A 27,576-nucleotide genomic window follows, 5' to 3' on the forward strand; every position below is an offset into this window, starting at 1 on the left:
GATATCAGTAGAGTACTCTGACTGTCCAGTCTGAAACATGTGCTTCCCACCTGCTACTTTGCCAACTGTCCCAAGATGAAATCAATGCAGTTATTGTGTATCTTGAAGAATCACTGCACCCCCCCAAAACAAAACAAAACAAAACAGTATCAATGTTGAGGCTACTAGCAGGGAAAGGAATTACAGCTAGGGCTGTTAAAGTTGTCAATGAAATGGAATGCGTAATTAATTAAAAAAGCAAAAAAGGTGATGCTGATTAATCAGGCTGATTTTTAAAAAAATGTTAATTATTTTTCATGCAGGACTATATAAACTGTATATGGGAGGCAGCGCATTGGTATTCCAGCTTGTTTCTCATTCACACAATAAAATGCCTTTCCTACTGAGATGGCCTGCCATAACCTGTGCTGGAAACAAGGAAATTATGCTATTTTCATCATAGAAACATAGAGCTGGAAGGGATCCCTGCACGGTGTAGGAAATTCACAGCTACCCCCCCCCCCCCCTCTCCCAAGCGACCCTTCCTTTATGCCCAGAGGATGGCAAAACCCCTCCAGAATCCCTGGGCCAATCTGGCCTGAAAGAAAATTACTCTTTGACTCCAAAGAAGTGGTTGGCATTACCCTGGGCATGTAAGAAAGGGCCATAAGAGTCAAGCTCTGGCTCATCCCTTCCTGCCCCTCCCTCTCATGATCTGACAAAATTCACAAGTCACAGAATCAGCATTCCTGCCAGATGGCCATCTAGCATGTACTCAAAAAACTCCAAAGAAGGAGAGACCACCACCTCCCAAAAGCCTATTCCACTGAGGAACTGCCCTGTCAGGAAGTTCTTTGTAATGTTAGATGAAAACTCTTTTGATTTAATTTCTGGGGCAACAGAAAACTGCTCCATCCTCTATATCAGAGGTGTCTTATGGCCTTTGGGCCACAACCAGTCTGCCCCAGGCTTTAATCAGGCCGGTGGGTATTTCCTCCCCCCTTCACCTTTGAAGCTCTGAGGCTGCCAAAGTTCCCAGCTCCTTCTGCCTTGTCTGTAACTGCTTCAGCAGGAAGTTGTTCTGCACTTGCAAAGCTGCAAAGAAAATGTGGAATGGCTTTTCCATTGAGGTCTCTGTGCCCTTTCTATGCTCTGTGTGTAGTCTATCTGGGCCCAGAGACCATAATGGGAAATCTACCATATTTTTCGCACCATAAGGCGCTCTGGAGGATAAGACGCACCTTCCTCCTGGGGGGCGATCCGCTGCCTCTGCCTCCGATCCGGCGCTTCCCCCGTGCCTGCCTGCCTGGCTCCATCTTCTTCAGGCAAGCACTGGGATAGCTCCACGTGGCCCCACCGCAAACCCAGCACTTCGCAAGTGCCGGCTGCGGAGGGGGCAGCGTGCTTCCTCCTTGCCTGTGTGCCTAGCTTCAGCTGTGATGTTTAAAGCAAGCTCTGGGATCGCTCCCTCCGCCCTCCGATCCCAGCGCTTGCTTTAAACATCACAGCTGAAGCCAGGCACACAGGCAAGGAGGAAGCACGCTGCCCTCTCCACAGCCGGCGCTCGCAAAGCGCTGGGTTTGCGGAGGGGGCGTGTGCTTCCTCCTTGCCTGTGTGCCTGGCTTCAGCTGTGATGTTTAAAGCAAGCGCTGGGATCGGAGGGGGAGGGAGCGATCCCAGTGCTTGCTTTAAACATCACAGCTGAAGCCAGGCACACAGGCAAGGAGGAAGCACCCGCCCCCTCCGCAAACCCAGCGCTTTGCGAGCGCCGGCTGTGGAGAGGGCAGCGTGCTTCCTCCTTGCCTGTGTGCCTGGCTTCAGCTGTGATGTTTAAAGCAAGAGCTGGGATTGGAGGGCGGAGGGAGCGATCCCAGCGCTTGCTTTAAACATCACAGCTGAAGCTAGGCACACAGGCAAGGAGGAAGCACGCTGCCCCCTCCGCAGCCGGCACTTGCGAAGTGCTGGGTTTGCGGTGGGGCCATGTGGAGCGATCCCAGCGCTTGCCTGAAGAAGATGGAGCCAGGCAGGCAGGCGTGGGGGAAGCGCCGGATCGGAGGAAGAGGCAGCAGATCGCCCCCCCCCCGGAAGGTACGTACCTTCGGACCATAAGACGTACACACTTTCCCCCCCACTTTTTTTTGGGGGGGGGGAAGTGTGTCTTATGGTCCGAAAAATACGGTATTCCAAGTTTTCCCTGCAGCTTTGCCTATGCTGCAATTTATTTCAATGGAGTGGAGATCAGTTTTACTTTCCAGTGTTTGAATGGCCAGCTGAAGCTGTTGCTTGCTGGAGAGATCTCCTTGCATACTAAGGTTTGATACAGTTTGTCTCTGTTGAATGAACCTGAGCAGTGGTGCCTAGTGATTAGGCTGGGAACCCACCGCCAAAGGTTGATATTACACTGGAGAGCCATCACAAGAGTTTCATTTTATATTTTAAAGTAAATGTTTGTATTTTAAGTAAAAAACTAATATTTTAATTGTGTTTGTATCCTTTATAAAGTTTATATCTCTAGTACCTGGCATTACATTTTATGACACGCATGGCCTGGCCCCACAAAGTCTAATTTATGACAAATCTGGCCCTCATAACAAATGCTTTTGACACCCCTAGGGCTGCCAAGCCCCCGATCTGGGTGGGGGTTTCCATGCCCTGGAGGTTCCCAACCCACCAGCCCACATTGCGCCAGCGGGGGGAGCCTCCCCTGATGTCGCCAGTGTGATGGCATCACCTGGAAGTGATGTCATCACACCAGTGCCATCGCGCAGCATCCACTCTAGGCATTTCCAGGGAAACTCTATGGTTTTCCTGGACGCTCTAGCCATTTAGGAGGGAAAACTCTATGGTACAATAGCTACCACAGGTCATCCCCCGCCAGAGACAAAAACCCTGGAAACCCCTTCTCTATATGACAGCTCTTCAAATATTTGAAGATGACTTTTATTCCCATTTGGTGTAGTGGTTAAGTGTGATTCCCCAATCCTCCACTTGCAGTTGCTGGAATGGCCTTGGGTCAGCCATAGCTTTCATAGGAGTTGTCCTTGAAAGGTCAACTGCTATAAGAGCTCTCTCAGCCCCACCCACCTCATAGGGTGTCTGTTGTGTGTTGGGGGGGAAATCTGCTCTGTGACCGCTCTGACACTCTGAGATTCAGAGTATAGAGCGGGATATAAATCCAATATCATCATCTTTTTCTTCTCACAATCATCTTCCCTCAAGGCTAAATATAACCACTTTCTTCAACCTCTCCTCATAGGACAGTCTCCTGATCCCTTGCCACCCTTGTCATCCTCTTCTGGACATGTTCCTGTTTATCAACATCCCTCTTAACTATCAGCATTAATGCCTCACTAGCACTGCAAAGACTATGAATTAGTGACTTAAGACATACTGGAAATTGTGAATCTTACAGTGCAATCCCAAACAGAGTATATTATTCTAAGCTCACTGATGTCAGCTAGATCATGGCATTGATCTAGCTAAAATTATACTATGTAGTTCAGAAACTCTGAACTACAATGCTGGTGATTGTCCTATGGGGACTCTAAGCAGCTGGGCAACTTGAGCATTAGCAGTCCCACTGCTTGGAAGAACCTCAGACAAAGAACTATGGGCCTACAGAGCTATGAACTGAACTCAGAACTCCTGCAGCAGTCTAGTGACCCAAGAAACTATCCTGGTCTTCCCTTTACCTTGTGTAGCTTTTCTATATTGACTGATATATTTTCTTACACAATATACCAACACTCACAGCATGTAGTCCTTTAGCATGAATTCTAGCAGCATGCAGAAGGAAGTATATCAAACTGATGAGTCAAAGGGTACTACGGGCAGGTTCCTACCTGACATCCATTAACTGCTCATCATTTGGTTACTCAGTGAATGAAGGCTGGCAGCTGAATGTGTGAACCAAGTTCAATAAAAAGTATGTTTTGGGGGCTGACTCATACATTACCAGGAGCAACTTGGGGCGGGAAGTGTTTCCTGTGGCTGTTTCCCATGCTGTTCCAGTAGATTCAGAAATTAAGTGGAAAGAGTTCATTAAGTGAACATACCAAGACAGACCACCTAGCTCTGTACTGACTGTTTTTATCAGTCCTGGCTGTCCACATAAACTGAAATTTTGTAAATGGAAATGTCCAAAACAAATATAGGATTTTCTGCATGCAAAACATTGGGTCTGCTGCTGAGCCAAAGCCCCATTGTGGTTCATGGCCACTCAAACATAATCCTTCCTCCCAGCTAAACCTTAACTGGATAGCAAAGAACCATATAATCAGCCTCGGCCATGTGGCCTCTGGATGTTACCAAACCAGAATAAAAAGAAACCATGTGCAGGTAGTTCTCACTGCCCATGCTGCTGCTAGCAGTGCATGAATAGGTCCTCAAATTAAGGTAGGCAGTACGGATGTTCTGTCTTTGGTGGTTTAATCAGCGATTCACATATGCAGGATCAGTTGTCACCAAGCGTATGTGTAAACCAGGCTTATGTATGCAAGGAAAAAACATCTCACAAATGCACAGTTTAGATTAGAAAACCAGAGTACAAAGAAAATAATTAGCTAAGGGATGCAACCAAGCCTTTACACAAGGCACAAAAGAGTATAATGCTATCCTGAATATCAAAATATCTCAACATGGTATTTACTTAAGGCAACAGTTTTCTTTCCACTGAGACAGTTTATTACTGGAACACCACCACCATTACATGCTGAATTTGCAATCTACATGAAATGTTCCATATGATAATGCCCTGGACACACTGCAAATCTTTTCATGGATTAAAGTTTGAAACTGTAATCTGTGGTTAATAGCCTAATCATACCAATTAAAAATCCTCATACTTTCCAATCCACTTTGCTGGATCTACAATCCTTTATCATCACAGTGTTTGCCTTCTGTTACAAAATAACCAATGAGTAGTGAGGCTACTTCCAGATGAAGGTTTTTCTTGGCCACAAGTTCCACAGGAAGTGCGATGATCCCTGATAAGGCAAAAGGCTTACCAATGGCTTGGCAGGCCAGCATGAGCAGCATAGCTTGAAGACAGGAATTAATTGAATAATTCCCTATACAACTTCGTAGTGTTATTATCATGTAGCTACCCATGCTTTAAATCCATGCAAATAGCAGCCCTGACAGCTATGACTTTTCCTTAGGTACATTAAAGGAAACCTAACTATTGATGGCAGTGGAAGTCCATGCAAACTAGAAATGTTGTTGATGTGATTGTCCTACAGGATAATACCACTAGGTTGGATCCCACAATCGGTTCATTGAAAGAGACGTAGGCCAAGGATCCTCCTGGTTCTCCTAGCCCATCAGGAGCCATTTCCAACCCCTGGAATAATGGTCTCCACAGGTTGGGAAGCTGCACTAGGGAGAGGGAAGGGGGCAAGTCATTCCCTTCTGTGTCCTTGCAGTGGGTCCAACCCTGTCTGTCCTAGCTTCCACTGAGAAGGACCTGGCACAGGAGGCATAATATAGAGCAAGAGCAGAAACCTAGAACAAGCAGAAGCTCAACATACATGCTAAACAACAGCACACCAGACCACATTCTTCTCCACTTCTCCTTTTGTCTGCCAGTGCACTGGTCTTTACAGGTAGATGTTGTGAGTTAGGCCAAACAGGTTGCCTGTCTGTGACATCAGTCTAATCTATCCAGGTCAGCGTTCTGCCTCTTCCATGCCTGTCATAATAAAGCTGAGCTGCAGCCAGGGCTTTTTTGTAGAAAAAGCCCAGCAGGAACTCATTTGCATATTAGGTCACACCCTCTGACATCACCACTGTTTCACACAAGGCTTTTTTGTAGAAAACACCCAGCAGGAACTCATTTGCATACTAGGCCACACTCCCTGGTGCCAAGCCAGCCAGAACTGTGTTCCTGTGCATTCCTGCTCAAGAAAAGCCCTGGCTGCGGCTCAAAGTAAGAGCCTCTGCTTTGCATGCAGGTGGTCCCAAGCTTGGCCCCTGCCATCTCGTTAAAAAGGATGAGGCAACAGGTGAAGTGAAAGACCTCCACCTGAGACCCCAGAGAGCTGCTGCCAATCTGAGCAGACACAGACAACACTAACCTCGATGGTCTGATTCAGGATAAGGCAGCTTTGTATATGTCATAACCGACATTTTGATAGTAGCTATCCCACGGAGGGATTACCAAAAAATGCTGTCTGAAAATCTTCAGTTCTGCATAGCCTCTCTGTCACCTCAACACTGTTATAGGAGCACTGTAAACAAGCTGTCTCTCTTTTTGCAGAAAGGCTGGCCAGCAGTAAAACATTAACATGACTATAGCTGACCTTTTGAATTTCTGTTTGTTCACTGGGCCACGCTAATTATGCACGCTCTCTCCTCTAGTTCAGACACTCTTCCCTTTTTATTCCTTTGCCTCTTTAAAAAAAAAACTTTCCCATCCTTTAACTGGCTTGCAGTTGCCCTTGAAGTGGCTGTCTTCAACAGGTAGAAACAGGGTGAAAACTGCCTGGTTTACACACCAGTAGGTAAAGAGCTAGACCCGGCGAGCTCGAAGTCTCTCTCGCCAGCCACAATACAACTGTCAGGTCAAGAGCAAGATGCTTGGGGCCCCCGTGGGGCAGCTGCAAAAGAAACGTTGAACACTGAGCTCCAAAGCAGGCACCTGACAAACTTCATCTCTTTGGGCACACATCAGGGCTATTCATAAGGTGGGGTCATGAGGAGGCTCAGATTTTTTTAATTTTTTTAAAAAAATGAAAAATAAAAGAAACGAGAGGGAGGAAGGAGCCTGCAGAACACACAAAACACTGGCATTGTTTATTCAAGTTCCGCCTTATTAGAGGTTTGCTGATGTAAGCAAGCAGGTTATGGTCACTGAAAGACAAAGTCTCGATTCACACCCCATTCACAAAAGACTCTCATCCCAATTCCAAGGGGACCGATTCAGTGGCAGGGATTTTGCTCCAGCTACTGCATTTAGTTATCTCACCCCCTCCCCATGTGAACTTAGTTAAAAGACCCTTTAAAGTAATGCAATGTAAATTGAACAAGCACAGTCATTCAGTTAGCTAATACTGGAAAAAAGGGAAATGTAATTACCTGGAATAGTCCCCTTTAGCTTCCTACAGTTGAGGGGGGTGGGGGGGGAAAGTAAATAATGTTAAAATGCATTCTTTTTTTTACAGCGTGTGTTAAATGTAGGCATCACATCACCTAATAGATTTTTTTCTTTAGTTCATTAAAACAAACAACACAGGGCCTCTCTCACAATCTAAAGAATATTACTTGTTTTACAAGGTTATTTTCTTTTAAAGTATAGCCATTCTTTTGAAAGAACTAGGAAGCCCATCCTTGATTATGTTCAGTTGCAGCTACCCAGAAACTAAAATCACAGAGAGCACCAGGGGCCCTTGTTTAAGTATTCTGGGTTAGTCCAAAACAACACAAACAGTTCAGAAAGTCAAAGCCATCATCAGTCTGCTGATGTTTTGTCAAGGAAAGCCCAATGGTGGCATGCTAAAAATGTTTAGCTGTTTTTAAAAAAAACAAAACCCAAAACATGGCAAAACATATAAAATGATCAAAGTTCATCACAAGAAAGTCAGCTATGTATTAAAATAAACTTGATCAAAGTTAATAAAGCTCATTTTTCTTTAAAAAAATTGTTTCAGTCTTATTAAAGCTGAAGTTACAAGAAAAGCTCTACATTCAGAATCATTACTAAATTTTCCTCCTCTTTGTCACCTATTCATCTAACATAGCTACATATCATGTGCACTGAGGAGAAAGATATTAAACTAGAAGCATATAGCAAAGATGCAGTTTATACAAATCACAATCTTCCTCTGCTAAAAAAAGGTTTTCTCCACACTCCTCCCACACATGTTTACATATATCTCTGGTTAGCTTTATGGCTATAATATACTTAAACTGTAAATGATCCCTTTTTTGTTGAGGACAAGGGGGATGTGGGTATGATAAGTAGATGCCAATTGTTACAAAAATGCCAAAGTTTGAGAACTGAAGGCATATTAGAAAATGCATTGAAAAGAACACAGAATTGATGGAAGACTTACCTGTAAAACCAAAGCAGCTAATCTGAAGACTGTTTCACTTTCCACCTCAATGTGTCCCTATTCAAATTAAGAGGAAAATATTAAGAGGACATTGAGATGCCCCCCTGGGGCTACACTGAATCTGTTAGTCTGTCACTAGGCTGGTTTTCCTTCAATTGCAGACTATACCATTGTGGCAGAAGGGGGGTGCATGTAATTTGATCTGTAAAGTTTGTTACATCCATAATGCTTAACAGAGACAGTCAGCAGAACCATTCTGAAAATAAAGGAGGATCCAGAGTCTAGAGGAAGCTGCCATATGGAATTGACTGTCAATTTTAATGAATCACACCTTCACTGCACATCAAGGCCCTACAGGGCTCCCAAGATTCAGGTTCCCTACTAAAGACTTCTGTCCACTGCTGAGCATGCTGTGTTATAAAATGCACATATACACATTGATTTGAGAAAGAATATAGAAAGCTGTGTTGGCTCACACCAAAACTAAAAAAAAAAGCCATGTAATACTCTGTATTAATACTAGCCAAAACACTGTGACACAGCAGGCAAGCTTTTCAGTTCTCTCCTGGACCAATCCTGGGTCAAATCACACCCTTCTAAACCCATTAACTTCAATGGAGTTACAAGGATGTAACTGTGCTTACAACTGCACTGCACAGCAACAAACACAGCAAGTGGGAGCAGGAACTTAAAGACCTTTGTTTCCATCCTGATTTTGAATATCTGAGTTAGCTTCTTACAGCACAAAACAGTTAACTGAATTCTAGTTAAAAGTGTAGAAAGGGACATGAAAACATTTCTGTGTGCTACAGCACTGCTTATAAGTGAATTATTAAGTGACTTTAACATGCAGATGATTTTTTTAATCCATAGCTGTTCCATACTTACAATACACCCCTCCCTCCCGGCAAGGCAGGCCATTACTACGCGCATTTCACATGTGAGAACATTTGAAGTAAAAATTAACATTGTGAAGGTGGGAAATTGTGACAGTGGGAGATTTGTAAACAGATTTAAAGCATTGTTTTAAACTTAAAGGCACCTGCAAAGGATCCAGTTCAGTCCCTCCCCTATTGTTGTAAGAGCTGGAAGATTTTTTTAAAAAGAGCAATGGGAGAAAATTTGCATCCAGAAAATGAAGAGGGAGATTAGCCCTTCACCAGTGCCATGACCATGATCGGAACCTCCTCTTCCCTTTAAGCCTTAGGATTCCTCTACGATATCTATTTACAAATCTTCACAAACTATGCGAACTTTGGCCTTGAGGAAAGCATGATCTGCTACCTTTGCCAACTGTTTATTATTTTCCTGCTTTGATCATGTCAACTGTTTAGGCAGATACTGTAGAGAGAGAGGTTGGGGGTCAATAAAAGCCAGATGCCTCCATAATGAATCTCACAACTTTTTTTTTTATTTTAAAAACTGCTTATTGACTCATGTGCCACCTCTCTCCCACCCTATCTAAACCTGTGACTTGCCAGGTTCTGCACTGCTCTGCCGTATCCCCATTCACACTGAAGAATCTTATGAAAATCAAAAGCTGGCATGACTTATCCAAAGAGTATTTATGACTGCATAGGGATTTGAACCCACCTTCCCCATCTAAGGTCCAACAGAGTGCCAGCTGAAGTATATTTGCCCCTGTTTATTTTTAATGTTATATTTATTTCTGGTGGAAAGGAGAGGCTATGCAATGATTTAACATTGCCTTCCATGAAGAAAGTAACATATTGTAGATTACCTAGGGATAAGGTCCATTATGAGAAAAAATACAATGGGCTCTAGAAAGAGACTCTGGGCAAGTGTCCCCTCTGCTGTCTTCCAAACCACTCACCTAAATGAAGGGATTCATGCCCCCCCCATACTTGATGTCTTCTCACCCTCAACTTTCCACCCACCACTCCCCCTCCAACTACCACTTACTCCCAATCACCTCTTCTTCTCAACTAACCTGCATCCTTGGCACTCTACTACTCTCCCCACCCATGACATTCACTCACCCCCACCTTTGCTGTCTTCCCACCCACCAATCCTTGGCTTTCACTCACCCCCCACCCTTGCTGTATTTCCACCTACCCTGCAGCTGGAAGAGATGCTGGCTCCCCCCCCCCCTACACACAATGTGTGTGTGTGTCCATGTCCCTGTGTCTGTGGTGTCTCAAAGCCCTGAAAGAGGCCCGAATGGAGATAGGTAAGAATATTTATGGGGAGTACAGGTTGGGGGCATGACAACAGTCACATGGATGCTGAATCTCAGAATTCCTTTTGTTTGCAGTGCACTGTTGCTGCCTTTCCCCATCATATTCAGCCTTGTGGTGTTTAGCATCACCATGAGCTTGTGGCATAATCTGTGGGGTTTTTGGCCTGGCATGGTTGTGTTATGGCATACCATAACGTATGTGCCTGAAAGCAGCCACTTTCTGTAGGGGAAGTGATCTGACTTCAGCTCTCACCTGGAGATTGGCAACAATGGTTCTCCAGGAGGAAATGACTGGTTTGGAGGGTGGAGTCTATGGCATTGTACCTGCCTGAGGTCCCACCCCTCCTCAACACCTATCCTCTCCAGACTCCACCCCTCAAATCTGCAGGAATTTCCCAAACTGGAGATGACAACCCTATCACCTCTTAGCCAACTATCAGCCTACCGTTATCTGCCCCCTGACATCAGTCTTCCATCTCCTCCCCTGCTGCAGCCTCTACCTAGGAAAAGTACAGTCTTTCTCTGCAGTAAGGACCAAAGTAGTTTACATCATTCACCTTTCCCCCTTTTGATCTGCACAACCCTGTGAGGTAGGTTAGGCTGAAAGTCTGTGACTGGTCCAAAACCACCCAGTCAGCTTCCGCAGCAAGAACCTGGGTCTGGTAGACCCTCCTCTGAAGCACTAAACTCCTATGCTACACTGGCTGTCATAGGGGAGCTGCTGCTGAACAGTAGGAAGCAGCCAGGCCTAAGGTAGCCAACCTCCAGGTGGAGGCTAAAGATCTCTGGGGATTCCAACTGAACTCTAGACAGCAGATCTCTCTTCCCCAGGGGAAAATAACTGCTTTGAAGGGTGAACTCTATGGCATTATATTCAGCTGAGACCTCTCCCTTTACTGACAGAACCAAGCTTGGTTGATAAGCAGCAGCTACAGCCTAGCATCTTCCCCAATGGCCAAATCCTCATTTGTCCTGGGGCGAGGTTGAGGTGAGGAGAGAGGGAGGGAATGACAGTAAAGAGGTGGTCACAATGGCCTCTGAGGAAATGCTCCTGGTGGGGGCAGGCCTTGCTGCCTAGTCGCATTACCACCTTCATTCCCTCTCTTTGCGGATTCCCTGCTGCCGCTGCCTACTTTTTCTTCTGAATGCCAGAGAGTGGGTAGGCAACAGGAGAGATTTATTTATTTATTATTATTTATTACTTTAAATTTCTATCCCCCCTCCTCTCCGCAAGCGGACTCAGGGCGGCTAACAACATTCATTCACAAGTTAAAACCAGTAAAAACCAATAAAACATAATTACAATTTAAGATTTTAAAAACATTTTGTGGTGCTGTATCACTACAATATAGGCGAGTTCTTTTTTTCTGACGGTGATCACCTAGTACTCTATATGATGTTGAGTGGCAGTTCTTTCCCTGCTAGATATCAAAGGCCTGTCGGAACAGTTCAGTCTTACAGGCCCTGTGGAAAGTGGAAAGATCCTGCAGGGCCCTTATGGCCTCTGGGAGAGCATTCCACAATTCTGGTGCTGCCACCGAGAAGGCCCTAGCTCGCATCGAACACAACCTAGCCTCCTTTGGTCCAGGGATGGACAATAGATTTTTTGTTCGTGAACGCAGTGCTCTCTGGGGAACATGTGGAGAAAGGCGGTCCCAGGCCCCTGACCATAAAGAGAGAGGAGTAGACTCAGCCAATGGAATGCAATGGAACTTGAGTGGCAGTTGACCAGTCAATGGCTGATGAAGCGCATAACACAGCCAATGGGAGAGCTGGAAATTGCCAATACGCTTGGGGTTTTATATAATAGGATATGGAATAAAGAAGGTTTACTTGGTTACAAAGATTGCACAAAATGAATATACTATCCCTGGCTGTGTTGTTTTTAACATTTCTATAAAGCAGTCACATACACTTATTCCAGTTTATATCTTTGGTACCCCAAGTTGCATTTTATGGCACACATGCCCCGCCCCGACAAAATAACATTTATGTCAGATCCAGCCCTCATAACAAATAAATTTAACGCCCTTGATCTATAGGGAATGTGCAGGTGTTTTTTGGATGTTTTAATAAGCATTTTAAACAAGGCTGTATTGTGTTGTAGATTGTTTCATCTGATTTAAGCACTGCCCTTATTGTTTTATTGGATTGCATTCAATGTGTTGTGAACTGCCTAGGGTTTTCTATTAATAAATTAAAATATAAATTATGGCTGACATATCTGTGTAAGAATATCTCTCTTGCTGGCTACATGAATGTATTTGAAAGCAAAACATAAACTCTTTGCAGACTTGCTGTGTGTGATGTTTGAGGTGGGAAAATCACTAGGTCAATTTTTACCTGTGAAAGTAGTCTTATAAAAACACTGTGAGTTAGAACTTGTTTCTAGTAATTAAAACTTCCTACATAGATAACACTTCTGGGAAGGCCACACCAACCACACACGTATTACAGTACGAGTAAGCACTTGAAATACCAAATGTACTAAAAGTAAGTAAATCTGGGTCTGGTCACCTTGTGAGTAGGAAGAATCTGGGATGCCTACTTGTACTGCCTGGTTCCATGTTAAAATAGGTATTGATAGAAGTGTAATGAATACATATCTTTGTGTCAAAAGGGCAAATATGCCTTTGGCAGTCCCTGAATCTGTTAGCTCCTTTGTTATCACTCTAATTTAAAATGAATCCATATTTAATACGGTTTAAATTTAATATGAATTAATTTTGTTTTAATCTGATTACAGGCCACCTTGGAGCCCAATGCCCACAGAAATACAGGTGGTAAATGTTTTAAAGTACAGGAATAAATGTTTTGCTACATATGGGGCTTCTCCATATGCTCAATGTATATCCGATTTTCTTTGACAGTCGATCCATAATCTAGAATCAGTTTAGGCATGGTTCTTCTGCACATCTGCCCTCCTGCTTTTTCATTGTTGTGAATTTATTTTCTTCCACATGTCTTTAAAAAAATCAGGAATTTGAAGGGAGGGTGCTGTCATCATTGGTGGCATCATAGAACACACACTAAAGTATCTATATATTGATATCCTGTTGTAAGGATAGATCCAGAAGATTCTCTGACTTCCAAGATTTTTTAAAAAGTAAGTCTCTATTCTCTTCCCTTGTGGAGATAGACCCTTTTCCTTAAACCTCTATAAGGGAAAGCAATAGAGACTTACTTTTAAAAAAATGAAAGCTGGAAATTCAGGGAGCCTGCTTAGCCTATTAATTACAATAGTATATTGATATATCAATATTTTAGTGGTGTTTTAAATAAATAAAAAAGAAAGAACTCGTCTTCAGAGCAGGGTGGGAGGAAGAGAGGGAGTGGTTTCTCATGATGACAGTCCAATAATCAGACTGGGCTGGAGGTGAGTAGGAGTGAATGGGGCAAAAAACTGAAAGAAACATTACACAAAAAGAAAAAAATGTCACTCAAAATTGGCTTCCAGAAAAAGACAAGATAAAGTAGTCTCAAAAGAACCAGGAAAAAGAAAAAGAAAACTAAAGTTACAAAAATGTGCATGAAAATCAGGAGATTAACCAAAGCAGTATGGGGCCATAACTGACCAAAAAAAAACCCTATACAGAAAAGCCCATATACAAGCTATACATGTTCAACAACAGACACATGCATGTTTATCATACATGAAGAGCATACATACAGTTTCTCTATTTGGAATTTCCTATACCCAGGGAGGAAATTGATTTTGAGATATGGTTGTGCCAACAGTCTGGAGTAAAGTGTCCTGTTCCTTTAACAGAAGCTTAATGTTTAGAAATGGGCAATTGAAGCTTTTCCTGGCATAGAGGTAAATAACATCACCTGATAAATAAACCTCTATTAAGGTGACAAGACTTTTTGCCAAGCAGTAGGCAACTCTATATAGGATTGCCTACAGGGAAAAAAATGTCCTGTCCCTTTAACAGAGGCTTATTTGCCATGGGATGTTACCAGGTGATGGAAAGGACAGGATGTTTTTTCTAGAACTGTTGGCAACCCTAAGCTTCCCCTATATAACCCATGCATCAATTGAGGTTCAGAGAGCTGTGGCTTTTTGTAGCGTGATAAAATAGTATGCCAGAGAAAAATACATAGGCTCACCATCTTTCCTAAATTTCACAGTCTGCATAAAACCAATTTTCCGCAGGGCATTCACAAATTAATTAATCCCAAATAAATCCTTCAATTAAGTTTATTTTAATGAATACTGGTACTCGGGGCTTTTTTTGAGCAGGAAAGCACAGGAACGCAGTTCCAGCTGGGTTTGGGGTATGTAGCCAAATATGCAAATGAGCTCCTGCTGGACTTTTCCCACAAAAAAGCCCTGTGTGAAACAATGGTGATGCCAGGGTGTGTAGCCTAATATGCAAATGAGTTCCTGCCGGGCTTTATCTACAAAAAGGCCCTGCTGGTACTGAATTGGGCTATTATTTTTATTCATTTAATTATTTATACCATGTTTTTCTCATAGCAGGAATCCAAAAGAACTTATAAACATCTTTCCTCCCCCTCCTCTTTTTTATCCTTACTGCAATGAGGTACATTAAAAAGAGAGAGAATGAGTGACTGGCCCAAAGAAACTCAGTGAACCTCTATCTGCAGAGAACAGCTTTGAATTATTATGCCATGCAGAATGTTTGCTGTTGACTGACATGTTTACTTTTTAGATTAAATTGAAATCTGATTTTAAATGTTTATTGTTCTACTAGGAATAAGATCCATTGTGAAGAAAAATGCAACAGACTCTTGAAAGAGGCTCTGGGTGAGTGCCACCCTTGCTGTCTTCCCACCTACCCAAGTGAAGGCATTCACTCCCCACCCCATCTTAAGGGGAGTTGATCTCTGCCACCTGCAGACCAGTTGTAATTCTGAGTGATTTCCAGCCCTCATCTGGTTTCCCACGAGGAGATGGCTGATTTGGAGGGTAAAATCTATGGGATTGTACCTGTTTGAGGTCCCACCGCTCCTCAAATTCACTGTCTCCAGGCTCCAACCCTCAAATCTCCTGGAATTTCCCTACCTTATCACACAGGAGTACTCTCCAAACCCTTGGTTGGATGCTATGCTTCCTTTCTACTGGTGCAAAAATTTGGGTAAAATTATTGAGAGGGCAGTCGCGTTACAGTTACAGAGTTTTTTGGATGACGCTTCTGTCTTAAGACACCCACCAATCCGGCTTCCGCCCAGGTCATGAGACGGAGACAGTGCTGGTTGCCCTGATGGATGACTTCCAACGGCATCTGGATCAAGGCGGCTTGGCAATGCTGATGCTGTTAGACCTATTGGTTGCGTTCAATACGGTCGACCATCGGTTACTGACCTGCCGCCTCGCCAACATGGGAATTAAGGGATTGGCCTTGAAATGGCTTTCCTCTTTCCTTGATGGTCGGGGACAAATGGTGGCGATTTGGTGAGAACTGTCCTGGAGGCACCCACTTAATTGTGGGGTGCCATAGGGGACAGTTCTCTCCCCAATGTTGTTCAACACCTACATGCGCCCCCTTGCCCAGATAGCCCAGAGGCATTCCCGGACAATATGCTGATGACACCCAGCTCTATTTACTGATGGACGGCCAGCCTGACCGTGTCCCAGAAAATCTAGATCTGGCGCTGCCGGCTGTGGCACGGTGGCTCAGACTGAGTAGGCTGAAGTTGAATCCAGCGAAGACAGAGGTCTTTGCCTGGGTTGAGGCGGTCCAGGAAGGGAAATTCCCCTACCAGCGCTTGACAGTGAGCCACTGAAAGTGACACACAAGGTCAAGAGCTTAGGAGTACTACTGGAGCCTGCCCTGACAATGGAGGCCCAGATAGCAGCCACTACTAAATACGCTTTCTTTCAACTTAGGCGGGTGAGGCAGTTGGTCCTCTTCCTGGATTGCAACGACCTGGCAACAGTGATCCACGCAATGGTCACCTCAAGACTGGACTACTGTAACATCCTCTACATGGGGCTGCCCCTGTGCCGAACCCGGAAACTACAGCTAGTGCAGAACACGGCGGCCAGGTTGTTATTGGGGCTCCCTAAGTGAGAGCACATACAGCCGGAGCTGCGGGAACTGCACTGGCTGCCAATAGTGTACCAGATTTGTTACAAGGTGCTGGTTATTACCTATAAAGCCCTATATGGTCGAGGACCTGTCTACCTTAGGGACCATCTCTCTCCATACATTCCCCAGAGGGTACTTCAATCTGGCTTTCAAAACTTACTGGTAATCCTCGGGCCGAAGGAGGCCAAACTGAGGGCTTTTTCGCACTGACCTTACTCGGGAGCGACGTCCCTCTTCACCGCGCAGCGTCTGTGCGGATTTTGCACTAATTGCTCCACAGAACCCGGAATAGCCGCAAAGTCCCACGGCTTTTGCCTCCCAAATGTAAACTGGTTTTTGGCCAGTTTACATTTGCGACGCAAAAGCCACGGGACTTGCGGCTCTTCCGGGTTCTGCAGAGCAATTAGTGCGAAATCCGCGCAGACGCTGCGCGGTGAAGAGGGACGTCGCTCCTGAGTAAGGTCAGTGCGAAAATGCTCTGAAAGTCACCAGGGAAAAGGGCCTTTTCTATCGCTGCCCCCTACTGGTGGAACCAGCTACCAGAAGAAATACAGGCCTTGTGGAATCTTGGCCAATTCCGCAGGGCCTGCAAAACCATCCTCTTCAAGCTGACCTTTAACTAACGTAGTGCCTACAGCGCAGATGGAATGCCATCACACTGAAAAATGGAATAATACTTAGATTTTAGCACCAAACGATATGCAATGCTGATTTTAATTCTGAATGTATAATTTTATTGAATGGATTATTATTATTATTATTATTATTATTATTATTATTATTATTATTATTATTATTATTATTATTATTGTTATTATTATTATAGCTGGTATATTTTACTATTTTACTATTGTGGATTTCTATGTTGTGAGCCGCCCTGAGCCTGCTCCGGCGGGGAGGGCGGGATATAAATCAAATAAATAAATAAATAAATAAAAATACTTTTTGGTTCTGGTAGAGGCTCTCTGATGCAAGACACAATTTTGAGGATTTCCTCCTTACCATCACAGGCTTCTGTTTTACATGGCTGTCTCATGAGTCTTCAGCCCCTAGCATTGCCTTTTTGGTGCCTGCAGACAGGAAGGAGAAGGTATGGAAAACCCATCTCCAACAGTACTGCATATAATCCAACCCAATTCTTTTTCATATAAAAACTGAGACATAGTTTACCCTTGAGTTTGGATTTTTGTAGACTGGCACTGGGTGGGTGCATTGTGTGTATGTGCATGTGTGTGTATTCTAAGTGTGCTCTTTCCTGACTAATTCAGAAATTTTATTAGATACCCTTTGGCAGAAGTCATTTTCCTCATTCTCCTGTGGACTAAAAACATAGCCCCATATTAAAGATTCAATGTGAATTTGTAGGTTTGACAGCTCAGCACACAGAACTCTATGAAAAATTCATGGGTTGACAGAAGAGAAATCCCAGGACCGTATTTACTCCCAAACATTACTTCATGTTAGCAACGAAATAAATGAATAAATGAGCAAGTGCCATTTTAAATCTTCTAAAAAGATTGTTCAGAACATGGACACTTTTCTGGAAGGAAAGAAGCGGACAACATTGAAATATTCTTCCAACAACATTTCCAGATTTGGCCTTCTTTCTTCCTTTTGTGAAACCATACCTATACAAGCAACCCTAAGCAGAGTCACACCTTTCAAAGCCCATTGGCTTCAATTGATTAAGAAGGGCATAACTCTGTTTAGAATAACATTTCTGGGAGGGACTCAAAACTGTAACAGTCAAAAATATTATTTCTTTCTTTATAATATCTGTAATCCCGCATTTCTCCCACACCAGAAGCCAAATGAGAACAAAAGCGACAATAAATTATGTACAAAATTCTGAGGAGGGGGAAAAAACAGCCTAAAAAAATCTTCCAGAGAACATGATGCCAAGGCATCTTCTGGATGCAGGAAACCCACAGAGTTCACACCATTCATCAGCCCTTAAATGACCTTCTAACAAGTTTTGTCTTGCACTCTCTCCAAAATAATGGAAAGGTGGAAGCTTTTCCCACACTCTCAGGAAAGCTGTCTCACATTGGGAGGGGGGGGTATGGGAGAGGAAAAAAAACCAAGAATAGACTATACTATACATATCCCCTACAGCGGAAAATAGCAAGAAGGAATCACTGCAACACACAGTTGGTACAACGGCTCATACAGGGAGAGCCAGTCCCTTCAAGTGTTTGGGCCCCAGGTTGTGAAGGGCTTTCAAAGTAAACACCAGCACCATGAACTGAATCTAAAATTTATGAGCTCTGTACATGTTATAGCAGAGGTCCTCAACTTTTTGAGCCTATGGGCATCTTTGGAATTGTGACAAAGGGTGGTGGGTGCAACCATAAAATGGTTGCTGCAGAAGGTGGAGCCAACCACACAGAGGAAGCCACAAGGGCAGGGAAGAAGTGAGATCTTTCTTTGCCACCAATTAAATTGTTTCTTATCTCTCACAATTGGAATGGTATGAAAAAGAAACATAATTCTTGGTAAAACGTTCATTTCAATAGCAGATATCCTCCCCAACATAGATAATTTCAATTTATTCCATTTTAGCATGTCTTCTTCAATCTTATGCCAAAATTTTTCATAATTATTCTTATATAAATCAATATTTCTCATCGTAATTTCTATTACAGTTCTGATATTGTCTCTTATTTGCCTTCTGGGGAGAAAACCTGCTTGTTCCTCTTGAATAGAAATGTTCAAATGCTGTTTGAGTCGTTCCGCTAGAATTCTAGCAAAAATCTTATAGTCATGGTTCAATAGTGAGATCGGTCTATAGTTTTTTACATTCGTGGAATCTCTACCATCTTTCGGAATCAAAGAAATAACGGCTTCTTTCCATGTGTTTGACACCTTCCCATCTTGCCTTATACAGTTCATCAATTTTTGAAGTTTTGGTACTAGTACTTCTCCCAAGACTTTATAGAATTTCGCTGAAAAGCCGTCAGGACCCGGAGCTTTTCCTAATTTCATTGAACAAATTGCTTCTTCAATTTCTATTTTCTCAATTGGATCGTTTAAAATCTTTTCCATATTCTCACTTAAGGGTTGTACTTTGATTTTTCGCAAATAGGCATCGATTTTCTCTCTATTTACTTGTTGACCTTTGAATAATTTGGCGTTTTAATTCCAGCATGATCCACAATTTCTTTACCCTCCGAAAAAATCTTGTTTATGAACTTTTTCTCCCTTTTTTTCCCCAGTTGCCAGGCCAAGTATTTCCCCGGTTTATTAGTGCCTTCAAATGATTTCTGCTGTAGCCTTTTTAAATTCCACTCCACCTTTTTATTCAGTAAATGTCTCAATTGATTCTGTAGAATTGTTATCTCTCTCATTATTCCCCCCCCCTCCCCGGTCTTTTCTTGTTTTTGTAGCCACGAAGTCTCATTCACACTGGTAAGGAGATCTCACGAAGCTTGACGTACTTCCTGTCTTGCTCAGATGTGCTACAGGTCTGTTCTAATATGACAATGTTGCTTTTTCTTCCAAAACCGCAAGTAGACAAAACAATAAATTCTTTCCCACTTTTTAGCAGTTTTTAACACTGTCCTTTATATTTATAAAGTCCAAATTTCACCTGTTCCTTCCCTCTTCTTCCAAGCTCTCTAAATTTTCTTTTCCCACCTTTTAAATTTGTCTCTTTAAACTATAAATAGCTCCAGAATGAAAAAAATAGTCTTCTGTACCTTTTCTTCCAATTATCCAACTTTCCACTGGTCTTGCAAAGCTTTAAATGTTTAGCAATGTCCAAGAAGGTTAGGATCCTGTTGAGCTTATGTCAAATAAATGTCTCTGAGAGCTTCTGCAGATGATGAATATGCAACTCTTCCCTGAGACCCCTCAAAGCCTCAAAAAATCCCCCTCCCTTTTAGCCAAGGTAAATCTCATCAAAGTTTCCTGTGCATATCTTGGACTAATCTCTAACTGAGAAAAGTAGGCAGTAGGCATTAATTTGCCTTTCACTACCCCAAACAGAAGTTTCAGCCTGCTCCCGTTATGAGAGGCAGCTCAGCTCGGCATTTTCCTCCCCCGGAAGTCCCCCCGGTCTTTTCTTCAAATCATTTTCTTTTCTGACTATTTCTGTTTGCAAGTACTTCAGTTGTTTTTCTTTGGCTCTTTTATCTTTATTGTTCAATGTAATTAGTAATCCTCTCATAACAGCTTTATACACGTCCCATACAGTCTGAATATTAACCTCTTGGTCTTCATTAGCCTGGAAGAAAGCTTTGGACTCTTTTTCAAGAGATTTTACTACTTCAGCTTTTAACAACAGGTCTTCATTTAGTCTCCATCTTCTTCTCTTTCTCCTTCCCTTTGCTGACCACATTAATAGATTGTGGTCTGCACCTATTTTTGGAAGAATCTCTATTTTATTAGTAATAAGTCCCAATCCTTCGTAGTCCAGATCATATCAATTCTTGAGAAGGAATCATGCCTTGCTGAAAAAAAAATATAGTTACGTACGTTAGGATTAAACTTTCTCCAGATGTCTTCTAAACTTTCTTGCTTTATTATTTCAAAAAAGACTTTGGCAGCTTGCCATCTTTTTTCTTTTTGTTTCCCGATCAATCCAGAGAGTTCTTAATTGTTCCATTGAAATCTCCCATTAACATTACCTGCTCATAAGTCATTTGATCAAGTTGTTGCTGAATGTCTTTTAAAAAAGCATCTTTTGCCCCATTAGGGGCATATAGTCCCAACAACAACGTCTTTTTTTCATTCATAAACACCTCCACAGCAATGTATCTGCCTTCATTGTCTTTAAAAACCCAATTTTGGCTCCAATTCTTTTGTGAAGGACATTTCAAACATTTTCTTGTTCCAAGAAACTTTTGAATTTCTGGAGTAATTGCTGATTTTCATTTTAATTGATCCTCCTTTAGTATTAGGAGGTTTTAAATATTTTAATGTAATGTAATTTTAGTTTTCAATATTATAGTGAGCCACCTGGAGGGCCCATGGGATTGGGGTGTGTGTGAGGCAATATTAAGAAACCACCACATAAAATGAACCAAATACCTCAGAATGCTGTTGTTCATTCTCAAGTACCTCCATCAGGGTTCTCTATAGGGCTGGGAAAAAATGGCATGCCTCTTTAACAGAGACCTGATACATAGAAATGGTTAGCTGAGGCTTTTCAAAGTGTGGAGGTATTAGCAGCATCACCTGGAAATAAACACTAATTAAAGATTGGGTTGCCAGCCTCCTGATGGGACCTGGGGGTGTTCCAGAATTACAGTCATTCTCCAGACTACATAGGTCAGTTCCCCTGGAGAAAATGGATGCTTTAGAGGGTAGACTCTATGGCATTATACTCCACTGAGGTGCCTCCTCACTTCAAAACCCACCCTACCCAGGTTCTACCCCCAAATCTCCAGGAGTGTCCCAACCTGGAGTTGGCAACACTAATTAAAGGGGTGGGAAATTTTTCTCCAGGCATTTGGCAACATCCTTGAATAGAAACTTATTTATTTGGGTAATGTTGTACTGCAAAGTCATAAGGTAAGTAAGCTGCCCATTTCTACACATTAAACCCCTGTTAAAAGGACAGAACATTATTCTTGAGTCCTCTTGGTAACTCCAAACTCCAAACATCATATCAAAGCTCTATTGTGGGGTGTTTGTGCAACACCTGAGCTAATCCTTTTCTGGAAACATTAGTAAAGGAGATTTGCTGTGATGATCAGTAAAAAACAGTTCATAAATAGATTTGCTGACAGGGTTCCGCCTCTTCCTCCAAGGAGTTAGGATAGTATTTAACCTCACAACAACCAAACAGGTTAGGCTGACATGTATGACTTCCTAAAGGTCACCCACTGAGTTTCACAGCTCAGCAGGAATGAAACCCCAGCCTTTTAGAATCTACCCTGTTCTGGTTCATAGTGCTATACCAGGCCCTTATTTGGGAGTGCTAAATAAAATCTTAATGCATGGTAGAAGAAAAAAAGAGCCACAACCTAGATTCACCCAAACATCAGGTTTTAAATTCCTCAAAGAACAAAGCTCCACCATACACTAGAAAAATGATAAACATCCAATCAATTGCCATCCTCGAGACTTTAAAGCTAAGCACCTATGTGAGTATTGAGTCATAGGAACAAAAATGAGCCTCCCTCCAGTTATAAAATTGATTTTCTTCCTGGAGGCTGGCGTTACTCAGAAGAGACTATTGCAGCCTCTGTGAACACCCATAAAGAAATCTGAAGTCCAGCAATGGCGCACAATAAGTCATGAATGATCAGAGAGTGCTGGAAAAGTGAGAAAGAATGGAAAGGGGAGCACGGGGGGAGGGGTGTGTGTTATGAGACACAACTAGCTGTGTGTTGAAACGTGTAAATTAAAGCAGAAGAGTGCACAAGTACAAATTTATGCCAAGATACACTAAATAAGCAGAATAAGCCAAAGATGCTTCTAAGAACAAGAATGGATCAAACTGGGTAGCAAAACTTAAGATTTACTCAGTATAGCTGAATTCACAGCCAGTGTGGTATAGCAGTTGCCATGTCAGAATAGGGTTAAAATCAGAGTTAGAGGGGGCCATTCAGGCCATTTAATCCAACTCCCCAGTCAGTGAGCATCAGCCCAAAACATCCTTGGCAAGTGTTCATCCAGCTGCTGCTTGAAGACTGGGTGTGTGTGGCAGTCATTTGGATTTGAATGTGCTTTTGCAAGAATATTAAGACTAGGAATAAGGCCCGTTGAGGGAATAAATACAACAGGCTTTAGAAAGAGGCTCTGGGAGAGTGCCCCGGCCTTGGGCACTTAGTGTCAATTTGCTGTGGTGTCATAGCATGACGGCGATCACACAGACGCTGAAGCTCAGCATTCCTCTTATCTGCAGTGCAGTGCTGCCACCTTTTCCTGTTGTATTTGGCCTTGTGGCATTTAGTATCAGCATGTGCTTGTGGTGTGATCTGTCTTTTTTGGCCTGGCATGGTTGTGTTATGGTATACCACAGGGTATGCACTTCTAGGTGGCGATTTTCTTAGGGGAAGTGATCTGACTTCAGCTTTCCCTCTCCTCCTCCCTCCCTGCAGCCTCTACCTAGGAAAAGTACAGTCTTTCTCCACAGTGGGGACCAAAGCAGCTTACATCAATGCAACAACCCTATGAGGGAGGTAGGCTGAAAATCTGTGACTGGTCCAAAATCACCCAGTCAGCTCCCACAGCAAGAACCTGGGTCAGGCAACCCCTGTTCTCAAGTGGTAACTGCTATATCACACTAGCTGTCATAGTGTGGCTGCTGCTGCTGAACAGTAGCAACAAAAAGAAAAAAACTCTCCGTGTAAAATGCAAATTTAACTTGTTGTGAATAATAAGTATCAAAATACAAAACGAATAATATCAGTACATATCGCCAAGTTAAAACTTCATAAGTTACTCAATGCTCCTACTATCCTTATGTGGCTGAAAGCCACTAAATTACATTCAGTCCAGTATTAAAAGTAGGCGGTCCAACGGAGAACCGGTCCACTTTGCAAGCTGTTTCAGATCTCAAATCCTTCTTCCAGGGACCATACCTATAAGTTTTGTACAATTTTCCAGGTCCAGTAGTGCCAAAAGAATCCCTAGCTTTCTCTAATTAGCACGCATAATCGCGGGAATGCCATAGTAAGTACTATTCTTATCAGCAATGCAGGGACTACTTTTAATACTGGACTGAATGTAATTTAGTGGCTTTCAGCCACATAAGGACAGTAGGAGCATTGAGTAACTTATGAGGTTTTAACTTGGCGATATGTACTGATATTATTTGTTTTGTATTTTGATACTTCTTATTCACAAGTTAAATTTGCACTTTACACGGAGAGTTTTTTCTTTTTGTTGTGGCTTAGTCTCTCCTGCCTGGTCCCATTTACATTGTGGCTGAACAGTAGCAAGCAGCCAGGTCTCGTTAAATCATGCCAGTCAGGTGGCATCAAGTCACCCAGAGGATGCTGCCAGGCATAGAGTAGCCAACCTCCAGGTGGAGCCTGAAGATCTCCTGGGATCACAACTGAACTCCAGACAACAGATCTCTCTCCCCCTGGAGAAAATAACTGCTTTGGAGGGTGGACTCTATGGCATTTTATTTAGCTATGGCCTCTCCACTCCCCAAACTCTGGCTTCCATAGACTCCACCACAAAATCTCCAGGAATTTCCCAACCTGGAGCTGGCAACCCTAGTCAGGGCTGACCCCAATGAGCTCTCAAAGGCCAAAATAGGCCTGGGAAGGGCCTCCCCTCCAACTTTTACTAACAGAACCAAGCTTGGAATATTATGCTTGCCTAGCAACAGCCACTGAGGGAAAAGTGAGTTGTTGGTGTAGGCCTGGGGCTGCAGGGTGGGGTTGCTCTCTGTTGAGGCTGAGTGACATGCTGTTCAGCCAATGGAAGCCAAGGTGAGTTGTTGACAGCATGGCTTGCTTTTTGTATATAGAGAGATTAGCAACCATCTCCATGATTGAGAGACCTGGCTTCAGATCGCTGACCAGTCTACAGGATGACTCTTGGCCAGTCACTGTTTTGTAGCTGCTCTACCTCACTTGTTTCTTTTAAGGACAAAATGCAGGAGAAACCAATGGATGTCACCCTGAGCTTCTCAGGAGAATGGTAAGGGAGAAAAAAAAGATAATCACTTCTCTGTGCCTTTATGCCCTCTATTCAACATTAACTTTCCAGATAATTTCAATTACTTTAAATTTACTTTTTAAAAAATATGTATTACTTATATTGAACTTATACAGTCTTCATAGGTTATTGAACATTTTTGCAACAGGATCATTCATAATGTCAAAATACTTTTAGAAACAACTAAGAACACATTTTTCTCAAAGCTAGTGGCAGCTACTCTAAACTCTGCAAGTGCGGCAGGTAAATACAACCTACAGCCATCTGGCTCGGAGCCTAAACCAGTTCAGGAAATGAAGTGCAATGGCCTCCTGACAAGGAGGGGCACTGCCTGACGTGGGTTGGCAGTCACCAGCAAATAAGAACAGCTAGATACAAGTCCAGGAGCTCCTCAGAGACTAACAAGATCATCAGGGGATGAGCTTTGGAGAGTCAACGCTCCCTTGGGCAGACAGCTTTGACACTTGAAAGCTGAATATTTTGGGGTTTTATTTTAAATAGTTTATTAAAATTTCAAAAGCAATACATTAAATAAACTTCAAAATTACAGAGCTAAACTTAAATCAAAATCGAGCAAGACTGAACGAATGCAAAATAATACAGAGAGAGCCAGTTTAGTGTAGTGGTTAAGTGTGCGGACTCTTATCTGGGAGAACCAAGTTTGATTCCCCACTCCTCCACTTGCACCTGCTGGAATGACCTTGGGTTAGCCATAGCTATCACAGGAGTTGTCCTTGAAAGGGCAGCTGCTGTGAGAACCCTCTCAGCCCCACCCACCTTACAGGGTGTCTGTTGTGGGGGGAGAAGATATGGGAGATTGTAAGCAGCTCTGAGTCTCTGATTCAGAGAGAAGGCCGGGGTATAAATCTGCAGTCTTCTTCAGTTAAGCATTACCGGAAAACCATCAGACAACAGTAAATTAAATTCAAGTATCTCTTTGGTAATTTACAATATAAATTACTTTGAGAAGTTACATACTGAAAAAGGGAAACCATTTCTCTTCAAAATTTGACTTATACAATGGGCTATCAATTGTAAAAATTTGTGACACTAATTTATTTGAAATGAGGATGTCCCAGACTTTTATAAACCATTTCCTAACAGTAGGAGCTGTTGAACTTTAAGGTGTGACTGGACTGCTGTCTAGCGGTTCCACTGCAGACCAACAAGGCCACCTTCTGAAACCAGCAAATAAGAAGGTGATATAAAAAAAATACACATAGGATTTTCCTGCTTTCTACACCAAATTAATTAGGTTTCTGCTTCCAATACAGCCACAGCTCTTTTTTTTTTCTTTTTGGCCTATTTAGCCCTAAAATAATAGTCCTTTGGAAGCAAATGCGCCACGTCAAAAGAATAATCAAATACGGATTTTAAAAATATGTATGCATGGATGAAAACAGTAAGTTCATGTCTCTAATCATACGCTGCCACAGCTTGGAAACTACATGAGGGGAGAGGTGCCTCTCCTAGAATGGCAGTCATTGGATTGGAATGTGCTTCTGCAAGTCCATTAAGATTAGGAATCATCCACATGATTGTCAACAGACAGCCCAGTGTAGTTTGCAAGCCTCAGGTGTGCTGAGTCAGCATGCCTGGCATTCCAAAAAAACTCTTCCACGCAGACCCTCTGAAACCACATTGTCTATTTATGTTTTATAAGCTGTCCCCACCTTCTGAACCCCACCAGAGAGCTATTTTGTTGTTACATTATTAGTAGTATTATTATCATCATTATCATTATTATTATTTTCATTTGGCAGTTAGGGTTGTCAACTGACATGGAGAATAGAATGTCCTGTCCTTTTTAATATAAGCTTAAAATAATGTTTTTTTGAAAAAAAAATCAGGTGATATTATTTACCTCTGTATCATTTAAAAACCCCCAACTTCAGCTGTGCACTTCTACATACTATGCCTCTACTAAAGGGCCACAATATTTTATTTATTTAGGCAATTTATATTCTGCCCTTTCCCAAATGGACTCAAGGTGGATAACAACATTTTAAAAACAGTATAAAACAACAGTTAAAACCAATAAAAGTGAACAATACAGTTTGTTCTTCTCCAGACCTGTTGGCAATCCTGTCTGCAGGTAAGAAATCAAGGTCAGAGTGTACATATCCCAAGTCACACATGAGTCTATGACAGGGCTCCCAGGTTTAAGACAATTTTTCCGTTTGCTCAAGTGACTCTCAATGCTTTCTACTTAATATTTTGAAGAAAACTTCCTTTGTCATTAATATGTAAATGGAGGGAAAATCTTTACCTATCATGGTTAGGGTTAGCAGAAGAAGGAGGGGGATGGGAAATGGAGAATGACAGTGAACCAGTGGTGTAACATCACTTCTGGTGCAAACCCAAAAGTGATGCCACTGCATTGGTGGGACGCTGTAGGATCCCCCAGAATCTATGATTTTTACCATAGAGTTTGGGGTGAATCCTAGAGCATCACACTGATATGGTAATGTCACTTATGCTGGAAGGCACAGCATACTGTTAGTGTGACAGTGCTTTTTCTGCACATACACCCCGCCTGCCCATTTTTCTCCCAGTGGCCAGCCAATTGTTGATGGGCAGAAATCAGGTGGGCTCCCACTACAGCAGGACACGTGGTAAGCCAAATCTTTTTTTCCCCCCATGACAAAGTTCTAATGACAAAAAAGTA

The 27,576-nt window shown here is 42.7% G+C and overlaps 1 protein-coding gene across 7 annotated transcripts in view; it reads right to left on the bottom strand.

The window, feature by feature from the left end:
- The window catches only part of FRMD4B (FERM domain containing 4B), a 209,569-nt gene that overhangs the window by 102,069 nt on the left and 79,924 nt on the right, over positions 1 to 27,576 (bottom strand). For 6 of the 7 annotated variants that reach the window (XM_060239520.1, XM_060239521.1, XM_060239522.1 and 3 more), the window contains exons 6-7: positions 8,031 to 8,087; positions 7,054 to 7,076 (exon numbers count right to left, since the gene is read on the bottom strand). The exons of the other annotated variant lie outside the window; for it this stretch is intronic. In XM_060239520.1, the coding sequence (XP_060095503.1) occupies positions 7,054 to 7,076; positions 8,031 to 8,087 (80 nt within the window). The remainder of the gene's footprint in view (positions 1 to 7,053; positions 7,077 to 8,030; positions 8,088 to 27,576) is intronic. 7 annotated transcript variants of the gene reach the window in all.

This window comes from Heteronotia binoei, chromosome 5 (assembly GCF_032191835.1).
Source record: "Heteronotia binoei isolate CCM8104 ecotype False Entrance Well chromosome 5, APGP_CSIRO_Hbin_v1, whole genome shotgun sequence".
Classification (NCBI taxonomy): domain Eukaryota; kingdom Metazoa; phylum Chordata; class Lepidosauria; order Squamata; family Gekkonidae; genus Heteronotia; species Heteronotia binoei.